The sequence below is a fragment of the Piliocolobus tephrosceles genome, chromosome 3, assembly GCF_002776525.5.
Source record: "Piliocolobus tephrosceles isolate RC106 chromosome 3, ASM277652v3, whole genome shotgun sequence".
NCBI lineage: Eukaryota > Metazoa > Chordata > Mammalia > Primates > Cercopithecidae > Piliocolobus > Piliocolobus tephrosceles.
The window spans coordinates 106,001,600-106,016,370 of NC_045436.1; the positions used below are offsets into that span (position 1 = coordinate 106,001,600).

Below are 14,771 nucleotides of genomic sequence, written 5' to 3' on the forward strand. Positions count from 1 at the left end.
CACTCTTTATACAGTAAGAGATGAGAGTTTGAAAAAGTATTGGGAATAAGATAATGAATTGTAAGTTTTTAAATTGTTCTTCCTATTTTGGGGAAGGAGTAGGCTAGGTGGCTTTTTTTTTTTTTTCTTCAGAGTAGATGTGGCCAGACATGGTGACTCATGCCTGTAATCCCAGCACTTTGGGAGGCCAAGGCAGGTGGATCACTTGAGGTCAGAAGTTCAAGACCAGCCTGGCCAACACAGTGAAACCCCGTCTCTACTAAAAATACAAAAACCAGCCAGGCTGGTGGCATCCACCTGTAGTCCCAGCTACTCCAGAGGTGGAGGCAAGGAGAATCGGGAGGCAGAGGTTGCAGTGAGCCGAGATCATGCCATTACACTCCAGCCTGGGTGACAGAACGAGACTCTGTCTCGAAAGAAAAAAAAAGAAAAAAGAAAATAAAAGGAAAGAAAAAAAGAATGGATTTGAACTCAGTCATCAATAGCCTCTATTCCAGGAGATGTTACAGTTTATTATGTTATAGGGGTTGTATAATAGAATTTCAAGCTATGTAAATTCCAAGCACATTTGGAAGAATGAAGAAATGGAGGAAGGATAAAGTATGAGTGCAAGCATTCCAGGGTTTTTGAAAATGCTATAATCTTTGTACTGGGCTAGTACAAAGTGCTATTTAACTGTAAGGGTTTTTTGTGATTTACAGACAGTTTTCACATGTCTCATTTCAACCTTGGTTTTACAGGTAGGCATGTGATGGTGCTTGTCCCGGGACTGTAGATCCATAGCTGAGGTTCCTGTCGGGTAAAGATATTACCCGCGATCATATTATAGTCTGTAAGTGGGAGAGCTATGCCTGGAGCTCAAGTCTTATGATTCTTGATCCAGGGCACTTTCTACAACATGATTTTGAAATATAAAAGCCTATAATATGTAACTAAAGCAAGTCACTCACCCCTTGTAACAAGCTCCAGTAATGGTACTGCCACCAAATGGCTGTGTGATACTGGGTAAAGACTTACCTTGTTTGTTTAGGCCGGGCACGGTGGCTCAAGCCTGTAATCCCAGCACTTTGGGAGGCCGAGACGGGCGGATCACGAGGTCAGGAGATCGCGACATCCTGGCTAACACGGTGAAACCCTGTCTCTACTAAAAATACAAAAAATTAGCCGGGCGAGGTGGCCGGCGCCTGTGGTCCCAGCTACTTGGGAGGCTGAGGCAGGAGAATGGCGTGAACCCGGGAGGCGGAGGTTGCAGTGAGCTGAGATCCAGCCACTGCACTCCAGCCTGGGCGACAGAGCAAGACTCCGTCTCAAAAAAAAAAAAAAAAAAAAGACTTACCTTGTTTGGATCTCAGTTTCCCCCTAGAAAAATGAGGGTGGAGGTTAAGCACAGGCTGGTGATCCCAAAGCCTCCATACTGCCCGAAACTGTGGCTCTAAGATCCAGTAGAATTCTGGGTCACAGGACTCTAGGGAGCTTTTCAAACCCAAATGTCTGTCATTCCTTGATGGTAGGCAGCAGTTTATGGAAGTGGGTGACACAGCAAATATCAAAACACCTAAAGCAGCTTGCAAGACTTGTTTCTGCCTAGTGGTCTTTATAACTAATATTAAATAGTTAATTTTTTTTTTTTTTTTTGAGACGGAGTCTTGCTTCATCACCCAGGCTACAGTGCAGTGGCATGATCTCAGCTCACTGCAACCTCTGCCTCCCAAGTTCGAGCAATTCTGTCTCAGCCTCCCAAGTAGCTGGGACTATAGGTGCATGCCACCACACCCAGATAATTTTTGTATTTTTAGTAGAGATGGGGTTTCACCGTATTGGGCAGGCTGGTCTTGAACTCTTGACCTCAGGTGATCCACCTGCCTCAGCCTCTCAAAGTGCTGGGATTACAGGCATGAGCCATCGTGCCCAGTCTAAATAGCTAATATTTAATATTATACTATGTTATTCAGGCCAAAGACTTAAAAACAAAACAAAAACAAAGCCACTTTTAAGGAGAAAGGGTGTAAGTTTGCCAGATAGATAGAGGTCTTTTTTTTTTTAAACTACAAAAGTTCAGGAATGAATTACTGTTTAACAAACGACTGTAGATATACATGAAAATTGGAAGGACGTATTATGCATATGATAATCAATTTAAAGACAACACTTAAAAGTATATTGTTGCCACTCTCAAAATGTGATAATAGAACAGCTAATGGTTTAAAAAGCAGAGTACAGAAGTTCCCAAACTTACGGTACCTTAATATCACAGAAAATTTTTTACAGCACGCCTAGGCCACAAAAAATACCTGTGTTTTGATTATTAAATTGTAAGGTCTACACAACCTAATAGTAATAGGTCTTGTGTTGTCCAATAGATGTTGATGCTTCCCCCTTGCAAACTTAAAAGAGCCTACAGTGCCTCTGTGTATAGTATTACCTGGTTAGAGTTGAATTTCAGATAAATAATTCTTTTCATTTTAATTATTTTTCTTTTCTTTCTTTTTTTTTTTTTTTTTTTTTTAAAATTTTGAGACAAGGTCTCATTCTGTTGCCCAGGCTAGAGTGCAATGGCATGATCATGGCTCACTGCAGCCTTGACCTCCCTGGGCTCAGGTGATCCTCCCACCTCAGCCTCCCAAGTAGCTAGCTGGGACTACAGGTGCTTACCATCATGCCCTGCTAATTTTTGTGCTTTTTGTAGAGATGTAGTTTTGCCATGTTGCCCAGGCTGGTCTTGAACTCCTGGGCTCAAGTGATCCACCCGCCTCGGCCTCCCAAAGTGCTAGGATGACAGGCATGAGCCACTGCACCTGGCCCCTGTGTTAAGTATTTCTTAACGGTTACATAGGACATACACTAAAAATTATGTATTGCTTATCTGAAGTTCAAGTTTAGGTGCCCTGCACTTTTAGTTGCTAAATCCTGCAGCTGTACCCATGCATTCACTGGTGCTCCCCAACTTGCCTTGCACAGAGTTTGGAAACCACAGTCCTATAACTCTAGGCCAATTTTTTAATGTAAAATTTGATTCACTTTAAATTAATAAATCATATACAGGGATTTAAAAAATTGTTTTAAATATAATGAAAATTATTAAAATATTTTTTAACTTGTGACTAGAGATATTTAGATTACGAAGAGTGGGGTTTATGCTAACTAATGACAGTCTGGCCATGCATGTGGAGCACTGAGCTATGAATTGTGGCTTCCCCAATTCTCCTGATATCACTTGAACAAAACCTAAGTGTCAGACCAGAGCTTCTGGTATCTTCCATGGTATTTCATTCAACAGCTGGAGCAAATTAAGTGAGATTGACTTTTTTTAATTTGTCCAATTTTGTTGTCTCATAAACATAATTATAATCATTTGTTAGAATTAGAATTTCTTCAGTTTAACAACAGAAATAGGTATTCATTACGAAAAGCACATCTGGAGGCCTTCTTCATCATGGTGCCAATCTAACCATTAAATTGTGACATTTTTCTTTTAGGAAGTTCTGTAGATATGCTGTATACTTTTGCAAATTGCTCAGGACTGGACTTGATCTTTGGCCTAAATGCATTATTAAGAACAGCAGATTTGCAGTGGAACAGTTCTAATGCTCAGTTGCTCCTGGACTACTGCTCTTTCAAGAGGTATAACATGTCTTGGGAACTAGGCAATGGTAAGTACCCCAGGGAACAATTCATTAATAAGGAGATTCCCCACTAGCATTATTTCTTATGACACTCTTTCTAATATTAGCAAATATACTTCTGCCTGGGCACATTCTTGCAAGTGCTCAACAATGCAACTTTTGGAAGTGCATATGGCAGAAAACTCCTACTGTATCTATTCCAGAACCTATTATTGCCAATCCCAGTTTATGTTACATTTGAGGTGAGAACCAGCTGGAGTCAGCAACCTTCCCAGCTCCTAAATTCCCTTGAGATTTTCAGAATCACTTAACCCTATTTTGCTTGGCAGACTGGACTCAGCAAAACTGGGAAGTCAGCAGTTTGTTTTATCCATCGCTTCTTTCCTCAAACATGTCAGTTAATCTCAGTAACTCCATTGCAACCTTCATTTCTGGACCCAGTGGTCTACAACCTGCCAGTATAGAATCCTACGTGGGTCAAGCTCCTGATTGTCTTCACTCTTTTTTTGTAAAGAACTTGTAAATTTTAACTATAAGTCTTCATGATTCGCCACATTTATTCAAAACATAGAGTGCTTTTTCCACATATCAACCAATGGAAATGAGGATTAAATGGGAGATTAAATGTAGTAATAGGGTGAGCACATGTCTTCCTGCTCAAACTTTTTTTTTTTTTTTTTCTCAGACAAGCTCTGGCTCTGTTACCCAGACTGGAGTGCAGCGGCGTGTTCATAGCTCACTGTAATCTCCAACTCCTGGGCTCATGCAGTCTGTCACACCTCAGTCCCTGATTAGCTAGGACTACACTATGCCTAGCCAATTTTTTTTTTCTTTTGTCTGGTTGTGTTGCCCAGGCTGGTCTCAATCTCCTGGCCTCAAGTAATCCTCCTGCCTCGGCCTCCTAAAGTGCTGGGATTATAGGCATTAGCCACTGTGCCCTGTCTCAAACCTTTTTTTTCCAAAGTAAATGAAGTTATTAGATATGGAATACAGGCTAGTTCCCAGATATCCATATCCATTGGTTTATTACCCTCATTATTAACTTCAAATTGTTTAATAGCCCCTCATATCTCTGTTACGCAGTTAAAATTTTTGTTTTGTTTTTCTGGAGTATCTTATTTATAACTATGAGTTTTACTTTACTTATTTATTTTATTTTTTGAGACAAAGCCTTGCTCTGTAACTCAGGCTGGAGTACAGTTGCATGATCATGGCTCACTAAGGCCTCGACCTTCTGGGCTCAAGTGATCCTCTCCCTCAGCCTCCCAAGCTGGATCTACAGGGTGCACCACCACATCCAGCTAATTTTTTTTCCTTCCATGGAACAGGATTTTTTACTGTGTTACCCAGACTGGTCTCAAACTCCTGGCCTCAGGGGATCCTCCCATCTCAGCCTCCCAAAATACTGGGATTACAGGCATGAGCCGTAACACCAGACCTGGTTTTAGTTTTCTTGACTTTGAATTACAAGTTTTTGTAATTTGGAAAATGTTTTGTTGCTTTTATATACTGCTGTATGTTTGCTTTTTAATACAACATTTCTTGATATATATTTTGAGAACTGCTATCTTTCAGAACCTAACAGTTTCCTTAAGAAGGCTGATATTTTCATCAATGGGTCGCAGTTAGGAGAAGATTTTATTCAATTGCATAAACTTCTAAGAAAGTCAACCTTCAAAAATGCAAAACTCTATGGTCCTGATGTTGGTCAGCCTCGAAGAAAGACTGCTGAGATGCTGAAGAGGTAGGAACTAGAGAATGCAGAATCACTTTACTTTTCTTCTTTTTTCTTTTGAGACAGAGTCTTGCTCTGTCACCCAGCCTGGAGTGCAGTGGTACAATCATGGCTCACTGCAACTTCGACCTCCCAGGCTCAAGCAATCCTCCCATCTCAGCGCCACAAATAGCTGGGATTACAGGTGCACACCACTACACCTGGCTACTTTAAAAAATTTTTTTGGCAGAGATGGGGTCTCCCTATGTTGCCCAGGCTGGTCTCTTGAATTCCTGTGCTCAAGCTATCCTCCCACCTCAGCCTCCCAGAGTGCCAGGATTACAGGATGAGCCACCACACCCAGCCACCACTTTTCTTAAAAAAAAAAAAAAAATCTGATAGACAATCCTCAATAGTCCACATGTTATTAAACAATTTGCCGCCTGAATACATGATTTACCAAAAGAGGAAATTTTGACGGGTTCAGAATATCAAGGGATCTGAGGCAAATGGCACCTGTGATAAAATTTGCTATCAAAATTAGGAGGTTTGTGTTTACCTGATCCTAAAGCAGTAACCAGCCCATTTCTAGGGAATAAAACTCTCATGTGTATATTGTGCATATATATATATTATCATATGATGACTGAGTGATACTAAAATTTTTTTTTCTAGCTTCCTGAAGGCTGGTGGAGAAGTGATTGATTCAGTTACATGGCATCAGTAAGTATGTCTCCTATTCTTAATACTAGGAAAGTAAGGCTAGCTTTAGTTATTATCTAGTATTCAAAAAGTTAGTTCCATTTAACTGCCAATTGACTGCAGTTCAAATAAGAAACAGTGTCTCAAGTAGCACTGTGCTCCAATTATAATATTAATAAAACAAAAATTTAAAGTTATTTTAAATAATGTAGTAATTTCTATAAAGATCACTTTATACAGAAGAACAGTGCCAGTTAACCCATGGAACATATAAGTAGCTAACACCAATTGCTTGCCAAAGAACCAGTAATCCAGGAGTACATGTACTTGCCACTGTGTTTTTTCAAGACAGAGTAACTGATTTCTAGTTACTTGCATAGAATGGATTCTTCCTCATAACCCCCTTCCATCTTGGTCTTTCCCTAGTAGAACTTCTACCTTTTTTAGTAACAGGCGAGTGGGAGAGGTAAGAAGAAGAATAAGGTCAGCAATTAGCTTAAAAGCAGAAAATAAAATTTGTTATTTTTTTCTGAATATTTTCTGTATAATTTAGCTACTATTTGAATGGACGAACTGCTACCGAAGAAGATTTTCTAAACCCTGATGTATTGGACATTTTTATTTCATCTGTGCAAAAAGTTTTCCAGGTAATAGTCTTTTTAACATTTTTAATGTAAAACTAGAATCCTTATTTTATAGTCTAACTAGTTCTAAATTCTATAGGTATGTATATTTACATGGTTTTCTAATTTTAGAGAACAAGCATTATGACTTATCCACTGTTAGTTTCCCCCTTAGCATTGGGTCTTACCCCATGTGTGTGATTAGAAATTTGAAATATTTCCAATAGCCTTTAGTAGAATTAACTCTCATAGATGATAGGAATGGGTTGGTTCACTTCATATTCCTTCCACAGCCTACTATTTCAATAAAAGAAAATTTCCCAAGACCTAAATGACTGTGAACATATTTTATAACCATATAGGATGGGTGGGTCTAGGAATACAAAGTTATGAATGTTGTTAATCTTCAACACCACAGTTGAAGCCACAGGTCAGCTTTTTTGCAATTACCATGGATACTTTTCTGTTCTATAGGTGGTTGAGAGCACCAGGCCTGGCAAGAAGGTCTGGTTAGGAGAAACAAGCTCTGCATATGGAGGCGGAGCCCCCTTGCTGTCTGACACCTTTGCAGCTGGCTTTATGTGAGTGAAGCAGCGCTGGCCTTAGGGGTCAGATTGCAGCTCTTCTCCATCCTTCTATTCCGCTGAAATAGCTCCCCAGACAAAAAGCAGATCAAAGACAGTTCAGTGACTGAGCCCCAAAATTCATGCCAGATTTTGCAAGAAAATGATTTACTAAAGCTTGATAGACATCTTTGACAAGTGTCCTAAATTAATCACTATAAGGATGAATTGTTTTAGAAATTTTGTCCTTTAATTATGGCCCATAAATATGTCAAGTAGTCCTTCCTCTAAAGAAGTACATTGTAGGCCTGGCACGGTGGCTCAAGCCTGTAATCCCAGCACTTTGGGAGGCCGAGACGGGCGGATCACGAGGTCAGGAGATCGAGACCATCCTGGCTAATACTGTGAAACCCTGTCTCTACTAAAAAATACAAAAAACTAGCCGGGCGAGGTGGCGGGCGCCTGTAGTCCCAGCTACTCGGGAGGCTGAGGCAGGAGAATGGCGTAAACCCGGGAGGCGGAGCTTGCAGTGAGCTGAGATCCGGCCACTGCATTCCAGCCCGGGCGACAGAACGAGACTCCCTCTCAAAAAAAAAAAAAAAAAAAAAAAAAAAAAGAAGTACATTGTAAAATAATGCATATAGCCGGATATGGTATTTCCCTGTAATCCCAACACTTTGGGAGGCCAAGGTGGGAGGACTGCTTGAGCCCAGGAGTTTGAGGCTGCAGTGAGTTATGATGGTGCCACTGCACTGTAGCCTGGGCAACAGAGTGAGACCCTGTCTTTTTTTTTTTCCCCCTCCGTCACCCAGGTTGGAGTGCAGTGTCATGATCTCACCTCACTGCAACCTCTGCCTCCCGGGTTCAAGCGATTCTCCTGCCTCAGCATCCTGAGTAGCTGGGACTACAGAATTATCACCGCACTAGGCTAATTTTTATATTTTTAGTAGAAATGGGGTTTTGCCATGTTGCCCAGGCTGGTCCGAAACCCCTGAGCTCAAGTGATCTGCCCACCTCAGCCTTCCAAAGTGCTGGGATTACAGACATGAGCCACCACGCCTGGCCACACCCTGTCTCTTAAAAAAAAAATGCAAGTTAGAGCATATTACAGCTTTGTCTCTCAGGAGGATACTTAGTGTATGTAGCTATAATTCATAGATTCCCAAGAAGTTTAGAGCCTAAAGTATGAGGTCCCACCAGAGGGACTATCATTGAATTTAAAGATTTATTAAATCATCTCATTATCCAACACGACAAACTTGATTGCTTTAAAATACTGATTTAGTTACATTTAGTAACTCTGTTAGTGCTTTTAATCTGTAGTGCTACATCCTCACATTGAGATTTGTTTCTCGGCTGGGCGAGGTGGCTCATGTCTGTAATCCCAGCACTTTGGGAGGTTGAGGCGGGTGCATCACAAGGTCAGGAGTTCAAGACCATTCTGGCTAACATGGTGAAACCCCGTCTCTACTAAAAATACAAAAAATTAGCCGGGCATGGCGGCGTGCGCCTGTAGTCCCAGCTACTCAGAAGGCTGAGGCAGGAGAATGGTGTGAACTCGGTGAGCCGAGATTGTGCCACTGCACTCCAGCCTGGGAGACAGAGTGAGATTCTGTTTCAAAAAAAAAAAAAAAGAAATCGAGATTTGTTTCTGTCTTCTCTCCCATCTTCATTCTTTTTTCTCTCATCCTCATTCTTATAAGCCTAGAATAAACCGCAAATCCTTTATGCCCACGGAAGCATGAGGAATAAAGAATGGAGATGTTTGTTTTGCCATTAACTAAAGATCTGGGGTGTCGGGGAGAGGGGGATGGAGAAGGAGAAGTGGAAAGAGGTGCCCATAATAGCTTAGGTGCAATTCTGCTTATTTTACATTTTACCCTTGCTGACTGCAACTTTTTCTTCAGCCCTCACACATTGTTTGTGCAGGGACCTCATAGGACCAGGACTTGTCCATAGGGGTGGGAATTTGTCTACTTTGCTTCGTGGAAGTTGTCTCACCCTGAAAGGGATACCTCTAGCATGGTAATAGTCTTCTCGGATTTGTTATCGTATGGAAAGATGTAAAGGGAGGGATTCTGCTGCTGCTGCTGCTGCATGCAGTCGCCATTTCATTTAAATGACTTATTTATAATTGATGACACTTCTCTGGCTTCCTGTTAATTCCTCCCTCAAAGATGAATAAATCAGAACCGGACATGGTGGCACACACCTGTGGTCCTGTAACCGCCCAACGGATTCACCTTGCCTGCTGTCTAGATAGAGCCGATTATCAAGACGGGAATTGCAATGGAGAAAGAGTAATTTATGCAGAGCCAGCTATGCAGGAGACCAGAGTTTTATTACTACCCAAATCAGTCTCCCCGAACATTTGAGGATCAGAGTTTTTAAGGATAATTTGGGCCGGGCGCGGTGGCTCAAGCCTGTAATCCCAGCACTTTGGGAGGCCGAGACGGGTGGATCACGAGGTCAGGAGTTCGAGACCATCCTGGCTAACACGGTGAAACCCCGTCTCTACTAAAAAATACAAAAAGTTAGCCTGGCGAGGTGGCGGGTGCCTGTAGTCCCAGCTACTCGGGAGGCTGAGGCAGGAGAATGGCGTAAACCCGGGAGGCGGAGCTTGCAGTGAGCTGAGATCCGGCCACTGCACTCCAGCCCGGGCGACAGAGCGAGACTCTGTCTCAAAAAAAAAAAAAAAAAGGATAATTTGGTGGGTAGGGGCTTAGGAAGTGGAGAGTGCTGATTGGTCAGGTTGACGATAGAATAATAGGGAGTGGAAGTGAGGTTTTCTTGCTGTCTTCTGTTCCTGGATGGGATGGCAGAACTGGTTGGGCCAGATTACCGGTCTGGGTGGTCTCAACTGATCCATCCAGTTCAGGGTCTGCAAGATATTTCAAGTGCTGATCTTAGGTTTTACAACAGTGATGTTATCCCCAGGAACAATTTGGGGAGGTTCACACTTGGAGCCAGAGGCTGCATTACCCCTAAACCGTAATCTCTAATGTTGTAGCTAATTTGTTAGTCCTGCAAAGGTAGACTGGTCCCCAGGCAAGAAGGGGGTCTTTTCAGAAAAGGGCTGTTATCAATTTTGTTTCAGAGTCAAACCATGAACTGAATTTCTTCCCAAAGTTAGTTCAGCCTACACCCAGGAATGAACAAGGACAGCTGAAAGGTTAGAAGCAAGATGGAGTCAATTAGGTCTGATCTCTTTCACTGTCAGAATTTCCTCAGTTATAATTTCTGCAAAGGCGGTTTCAGTCTCAGCTACTTGGGAGGCTGAGACAGGAGGATCACTGGAGCCCAGGAGTTTGAGGTTGCAGAGAGCTATGATCACGCCACTGCACTCCAGCCTGGGCAACAGAGTGAGACCCTGTCTCTAAATAAATAAATACATACATACATACATATATACATAAAATCAAGATGGTGTGCAATTAGAATTGAGCAATTTTGTTTCCAAACCCGAAGAAAGCTTGGTCTCGCTCTGTCCCAGGTGGCTGGATAAATTGGGCCTGTCAGCCCGAATGGGAATAGAAGTGGTGATGAGGCAAGTATTCTTTGGAGCCGGAAACTACCATTTAGTGGATGAAAACTTCGATCCTTTACCTGTAAGTGACCATTATTTTCCTAATTCTAGTAGAGCAGATTAAAGTCAACTCAGGACCCCTGGTGTTAACCTCCTGTGAATAGTCAATCCTCTCAGTAACTAGCCAAATCATGAGATGATGAATTAGAAGGAGCCTTAGATATCAACCAATCTAATATCTTTTTGCGTGTTTGAAGAGAAGAAATCAAGAGCTAGGAATAACTTTTTAAATGTAAGCCATTTGCAGTATAGTGTGGATTTTGTTTAAAAGGGGATAATTTGAAATTTTGTGACTCATTATATAAGATAAAACAAGTTGGATTTTTAAATATTTTACAAAGTAAATCAAAGTTATAATTGCCTACAGTAATGCAAAGCTTCAAAACATTTTTTGTGTTATGAAATTGTGATTTATTTAACCTTAAAATGAGCCAGTACCATGTATTTGCTTTAAAATCTCATGCTAAGAATTTACTATTTTGTTAATAATCTTCAAGATATTTATGAATAAAGTCTCATGTCTAATCCTTCCTCCAATCGCATCTGGTGCTAAATCAGGAAATGTTTCTTCCCAAAAAGCCTCGTGGAAGATCTGTATGTCTAAATATATGTCAGGGATAATACAGATGTAGCCCTGAGAAGCATGACCTTGATTTTTATAGTCTAAAATGTCATTTGCAGATATCTATTTTCTAAGAATAATTCCTAAAGTAATTATTTGAAGGTTGTAGGAAAGCTAAGAAATTCTGCAAAGAGCCTATGTGAAAATATAAGCTAGGCTTTTGTGGTTTGTGGATAGACTTCCCAACAAAATTGCTTTTTATCTATAGTGGCCCAAGCTTGTGGAACATATTACTCATCCTTTTTTAGAAAATTCTTAGAAAAGTGACCCTGCAAAAATGGAATTTATCTTTCCCCAAGTATATTCTGTCATCTATAGAGTTAAACTAAGCATAGTAATTTCACTAGACAAACGTTCAATATCTACTCCTCACCTTTTTATCTCATCCAAATTTTCCCAGGGCCCAGACATAAACCTTTGCCTTGCAAACTTTTTGTATATGCACTAAATATGCTTCTCCTTCAAGGTTCTCAATCACCTAGAAAAAGGTGCAAGAGTAAATGGTACCCTTGACACTTGTAGATCCAAGGGGATTAGGCTTAAATTCACTCTACATGTCTGTGAATTTATTTTATTTGCATGACAGTCCTGTGAGGTGGCAAGGCAGATATCTTGGATCCATTTTTTAGATAAAGAAGTTCAAATTAAGAAGAGGTTACATGATTTACAGGAAGCCACACTGTAGTCCTACGTTACTCTTAAAACTCCCATTCAAATCCTGCCTCTGAGGCCCGCGTACTTTCTACCCTACCAGTCACTGACCCATGCGTATGTCTCCTTTGAAAACATTGATTCCACTCTTGTCTCCAGTGAAAAAGTGGAATTTAAGCAGAGAAACAAAAGCCATTTGTCTTGTTAAGTCTACTTTCCCTTTACTTTCAAGAAGGAAAGTTGGGGTATATGTTGAATAGTGATTTATGTATTTATTTATTTATTATTTTTAAAATTGAGACAAGGTCTCACTGTATTGCGCAGGCTGGTCTTGAACTCCTGGGCTCAAGTGATCCTCCCACCTCAGCCTCCCAGTGTTGGGATTACAGGCATGAACCATTGTGCCTGCCACCGATCCGTGGTTTTTTAAGAAAAACTTTTACTATAGAAAATTTTAATCATATACAAAATACAGAGGAAAGTATATGAACCCATTTTAGGAGACTAGAATATGCCACCCCAAAATATGCCACTTTGGCATAAGGATTATTTTGAGCTGAAGGCAACTGGGAAGAAACACATAGAAGAAAAGTTCTGTGTCCTCCTCCATTTGCCTAAAAGCAGGACATAAAATTTAAAAGTCCCCCTCCTTCCCTTTCTACCAGGAAAAACAAGAGTTCATCACTGAAGATAACTTCAGACCCTTATCAGTCTAAAGATGGCACTAAAAGAAACTATATTACATACTCATTTATTTTCCTTCCCACAACTTGTCACCCCTAGAGACTCAAAATCCTTTTCCTTTGTCATGTCTCTTGTCCAAAAATGTATTGTTCTTTGTTAAAGATGCTATATAAGCTGGAGTTCTAAGCCACCTTTTTGAAAACTACTTGTTCCCTGGGTATTTTCTGTATATATATACACACACACACACACACACACACACACACACAAAATATATATACATATATTTCTCTATTTATATATACATGTATATATAAAATATACATGTTAATACACTTATGTTTGTTTTTCTCCTGTTTTCTGTCTTGTTACAGAGATCCATCCCAACTAAGAACTAACAGTAGAAGGAAAATTATATTTTCCTCCTGCATACTTTGATCTTGTTTGATCCATAATCCTTCCCACTTTTCACCTCCTACCTATTAGATTATTTTGAAGCAAATTTCAGATATATTGCTTTATCTATAAATATTTCAGTATGTGCTAGGTGTGGTGGTTCACACCTGTAATCCCAACATTTTGGGAAGTTGAGGCAGGAGGATCACTTGAGCCCAGGAGTTCAAGACCAGCTTTGGCAACAAAGTGAGACCCCCTCGTCTCTACGAAAAATCAAAAAGTTATCTGGGCATGGTGGCACATGCCTGTGGTCCCAGCTACATGAGAGGCTGAGGCAGGAGGATCACTTGAGCCCAGGAGGTTGAGGCTGCAGTGAGCTGCGTTCATACCACTGCACTCCAGCCTGGGTGACAGAGTGAGACCTTGTCCCCCCCAAAAAAAAAAATATATATATATATATATATTTTAGTATGTATCATTTTTGTAAAAACACACTACTTTTATCATACTTTAAATATTAACAAGAATTCCTTAGTATCACCAAATATTTTGTCAGTGTCTTACATTTTCCTTATTGTCTAAAATATTGTTGATAGTTTATTCAAATCAGAATCCAAACAAGGTTCATATATTGCATTTGGTTGATTTGTCTCTTAAGTTTGTTCATCTTTAAGTTCTTCCTCCCTTTCTTTCATTTCTTGTAATTTATTAATGTGAAAAAACAGGTAATTTGTTCTATAGTATTTCCTACATTCTGGAGTTTGCTAAATTTATTCGTGTGATATCATTTAGCATGTTCCTCTGTCCCCTATGTTTCCTGTAAACTAGTAGTTATACCTAGAAGCTTGAGTTTATTCAGGTTGTTTTTTGTTTTTTTGTTTGTATGTTGCAAGAATGCTTTATTATGTGCTTCTGGAAGCACATAAGGTCTGGTTGTGTCTGGTTTTGATCTTGATAGCTAGTGATGACCATTGCCTAATCCATTACTTCATTGGGGTGGGGGGAATAAGGTTTTAAATGAAATTTTTTTTCTTTTATTTTGAGACAGTGTCTCATTTCGTTTCCCAGGCTGGAGTACAGTAGCGCAATCATGGCTTACTGCAGCCTCGACCTCCTGGGCTCAGGTGATCTTCCCACCTCAGCCTCCTGAGTACCTGGAACTACAGGTGCACACCACCATACTTGGCTAATTTTTTGTATTTTTTTGTAGAGAAGGGGTTTCATCATGTTTCCCAGACTGGTCTTGAACTCCTGGGTTCAAGCAATCTACCCACTTTAGCCTCCCAAAATTCTGGAATTACACTTTGGCCACTGTGCCTGGCCTAAATGAAATTATTTTTCTCTTAGACAAAAGTTTTACTTTAAAAATTTGTCTTTGTGAGTGTGTGTGTGTGTGTGTGTCTAAAAGTTTGGCTTTGAGCTTTGCTTTGAATTCTCCGATGAACAATAACCAAGGATACTTAAACTCTGATCATTCTTGACAGATATGCCCTAGAGGATATGGCCTTTTGAATTGTGTCCTCCAGTGTAAACAGCAGCAAGATACTGCTGTCAGATTCATGGTGGTCACATGTGAGGGAAAAAAAGATGAATCCTATTTAAATGCC

At 40.4% G+C, this 14,771-nt stretch overlaps 1 protein-coding gene across 1 annotated transcript in view; it reads left to right on the forward strand.

Annotated features, from left to right (window-relative positions):
• HPSE (heparanase) overlaps window positions 1-14,771 on the forward strand; it is a 45,185-nt gene that overhangs the window by 19,639 nt on the left and 10,775 nt on the right. Inside the window, exons 4-9 of the mRNA XM_023222429.1 lie at window positions 3,477-3,650; window positions 5,199-5,367; window positions 6,013-6,060; window positions 6,593-6,686; window positions 7,137-7,243; window positions 10,719-10,833. Of these exons, the coding sequence (XP_023078197.1) occupies window positions 3,477-3,650; window positions 5,199-5,367; window positions 6,013-6,060; window positions 6,593-6,686; window positions 7,137-7,243; window positions 10,719-10,833 (707 nt within the window). The remainder of the gene's footprint in view (window positions 1-3,476; window positions 3,651-5,198; window positions 5,368-6,012; window positions 6,061-6,592; window positions 6,687-7,136; window positions 7,244-10,718; window positions 10,834-14,771) is intronic.